This window comes from Cebus imitator, unplaced genomic scaffold, assembly GCF_001604975.1.
Source record: "Cebus imitator isolate Cc_AM_T3 unplaced genomic scaffold, Cebus_imitator-1.0 Scaffold82, whole genome shotgun sequence".
NCBI lineage: Eukaryota > Metazoa > Chordata > Mammalia > Primates > Cebidae > Cebus > Cebus imitator.
In genome coordinates, this window is record NW_016107397.1 from 7,778,993 (window position 1) to 7,781,990 (window position 2,998).

At 65.6% G+C, this 2,998-nt stretch overlaps 1 protein-coding gene across 6 annotated transcripts in view; it reads right to left on the reverse strand.

Moving 5' to 3' along the window:
- Window positions 1–2,998, reverse strand: part of SLC29A4 (solute carrier family 29 member 4) — a 29,719-nt gene that overhangs the window by 18,074 nt on the left and 8,647 nt on the right. For 2 of the 6 annotated variants that reach the window (XM_017533753.2, XM_037740368.1), the window contains exon 1: window positions 2,740–2,882. The exons of 2 other annotated variants lie outside the window; for them this stretch is intronic. Coding sequence is in view for 1 of the 4 variants with exons in the window: in XM_037740367.1 (XP_037596295.1) it covers window positions 505–574; window positions 651–677 (97 nt within the window). In the remaining 3 variants the exon portion in view is untranslated. Of the gene's footprint in view, window positions 1–504; window positions 575–650; window positions 753–2,739; window positions 2,883–2,998 lie in introns of those variants that run through there. 2 more of the 6 variants (XM_037740367.1, XM_037740370.1) reach the window with 2 other exon arrangements.

The following is a 2,998-nucleotide window of genomic DNA, read 5'->3' on the forward strand; positions in this document are numbered from 1 at the left end:
TTTTTTTGTAAAGATGGGGTCTCACTATGTTACCCAGGCTGGTCTTGAATTCCTGGGCTAAAGCAATCCTCCCACCTTGGCCTCCCAAAGTGCCGGGATTACTGGTGTGAGCCACTGTACTCGGCCCACCCTGATTTTCTCTGGGGCTGACTCCTGTCACCTCTGCCTGCTCTTGTCCCATCTCCTGGGTCTCATTTCCTCCAGCTCTCCTGCCTCGGCTTACCCCCTTCCCAGCCTCCAGGCAGGTTTTGATTATCAGTTACCAAGCACCTCCCTGTAACCCCATGTCCCCCTCTTCTAGCTCACTACAAGAGTTTTAACAGGGGCCTGAAAGCGGGCCTGGGGGCCTCACTGGGGCTTTGAAGCCAGAGCCTTCCCATTTCCAGGTCGTGGGGGGCTGGGGAGATTCAGCCCCTGACAGCTGGGGGCCATCCCAGGTGATTGGTACCCACTACTAGGGGAGAGGCAGTCCTGGACTTCTGGGGTCTGGGAAGCCCAGTGTACCTCTGCTTCTAGGCTCAAGGCTCCCCTGAGTGCCCTTCGCCAGCCCTGGCCCCTCCTGCCACATCTGGAGCTGGGGAAGCGCAGCTTAGACCAGGGCTGGGCTGGGCTTCTTGAATGAGGGTGGCCCTGGGCCAGCTCCCACATACCTGTCCTCGCCTATAAAATGGACACATGAGCCTGATCTCAAGAGTCGCTGGGAGGAGCCAGAGAGTCCGCGAAGGCTGAGAGACCCTGGGGCCCCTCTTCAGCCTGCAGGGCCAGGGAAGGGGATGGTGCCAGGGTGACAGTCTACAACAATCAGCTGCTCCTCCTGCCACCTGCTCAGGATGCCTGCTCAGCCCAGGAGGATGTCCGAACCCGGAAAGGCCTGGTCCGTGTTCAGCAAGGGCCCCCGAGACACTGCCCTGGGCCTGCCATGCCCCGAACACTCCTGGCCAAAGCCCAGGTTTCCACCTCATCCCGAGGCCACGCCACCTGGGAAGGCGGACACACTCGGCATCGGGCCAGGAGGCGGCTGCTGTCCTTCTGGCTCATTTGGCAAGGTGGGCAGCTGCCACCCACACTGCCCAGCTTGGCCAGCCACTGTCCCCATAGTGGAGGGGGTGGGATGCCTGCGGCAGCTGCTACCCCCACCTCTCCTGGGCCAGAGGCTTCCATCTCTGTCCTCCCCAAACCCCAGCATCCAAGCTTCTCCTGGCTCTGGGAGGCAGCCCGGGCCAACCCCCATCGTCCCCTCCTGCCCTGCCCCCCTTAATTAAATTTAACGACATGCACAGTGCTTAACAGTCCCAGCAGGTACAGGTCTTGGCCCTGCTCCTCCACTCTGAGCTGCCAGGACCCCTCAATGCCCACCCCAGGGGGCCGCAAGAAATGACACAAGTCATTTCTTTGGCCTTGAGGCCACCCCTCAGGTCTGTTGCCCTACTTCACAACTCAATAGAGGAGGAGGAGGGTGACCTTATGTCACAAACAGGGACTGGGTGGGTGGCTGGTGGGGTAGGCTCGGTTGTACACAGTAGGCATTCAACAGTTGCACAAGCTGCCACTTAAAAAACACTGCTGTGGGCAAAGCAGGGCTCCCACCCCTCCCCCTGCTTTTTTTTTTTTTTTTTTTTGGAGGTGGGGTCTTGCTCTGTTGCCCAAGCTAGTCTTGAACTCCTGGCTTCAGATGATCCTTCAGCTCCAGCCTCCCAAAGAGCTGTGATAGCAAGAGTGAGCCACTGCGTCTGGTCAAGGTCTCCCACCATTCTGCAGGGAGGGTGACTGAGGCACAAAGAAGTCAAGTGGGGGGGCGGTCATAAGGCTCAGACTGGAGCCTGGTCCAGTGACCCCCTCCGGCTCCTCCCATTTCAGCGGGGCCTGCAGTGCACCGCGCTTCTGAACGTGGCCGGGGGCACCACGAAGCGCTGGCCTCATTCTGGGGCCCCGCTCCTCTGGCCAGCCAGGCAGGACCAGGGGAACCGAATTCCACCTGGAAAGCCGGCCTGGGCTCGCACTCCTGGCTCAGCCACCGTCCCTGATGCCTAGGACACCCCCAGTCCCGGTTAACCGACTAACCGGGGCTAACGATGTGTCTGCTGCCCGTTCAGCAGCCCAGTGAGTCTAAGCTGCTCCGACTCCTGTCGGCAGGATGGTGGGTTCCAAGCCCCTCCGGCCACCCCCTTCCTGCAGCCCCAAGGCACCAGGGCATGCAGGGGCCACAGGCTGGCCCCCGGCCCACCGCCCTCCCCGGACCGGTCCCCGCACTTTTCTGCGCCCCCTCCTCGGCCCCATCAGCCGCGAAGTTGGCTCGCAGACCTGAGCCCCCGGACAAAGGGCAGAACCCCGGAGCCGCCCCGAGGTGACCCCGGACCCCAGGCTCCGCCTCTCCCAGCCGCTTTTCCGAGAACTAGGAGGGGGCCGGCGCGGGCAGAGGGGGCGACGGGGGGTCCGGGGAAGAACTTCGGGAGGGAGGTCCCCCGCGCGGTGCCCGGGGAGGCGGTGGCGCCGAGACCCCGCACGGTCGGGCCCCGGGGTCCGGGTCCGCGCTGGTCGCCGGGCGGAGGGGGCCGGGCCGCTCCGAACACAGCGGAGGTCGCCTCGGGTTCCCGGGATAGGGGCCGGCGGGGTAGGGGGAGCAGCGCCCGAGCGGGCGGGAGGGTTTGGGGGGCCGCGCGCCGCAGACAAAGGCTCCGACAGGTCCCCGCCGGCGTCTCCCCGCGCCCCGCGCGTCCCCGCCCCGCGGCCACCGCTTACCTTGGCCCAGCCGGGCCTGGGGTCCTCAGCGCGCCTGATCCTGCGCGCCAGCGCCCCGCTCCCCCAGCCTCGGGCCGGGCGCGGCCGGCGTCCTCCGCCGGTCCCCGAGTCCGCCCGGCCCTGGTCCGCGAGCGCGTGCTGGGGGCGCAGCCGCGGAAACGAGCACAGCCCCGCCCCCCACGCCCGCCCCGGCCTCCTCCCCCCTCCCTCACCCCGCCCAGCTTTCCCCTTACCCCCCCCGCCCTCCTCCTCCACCCCC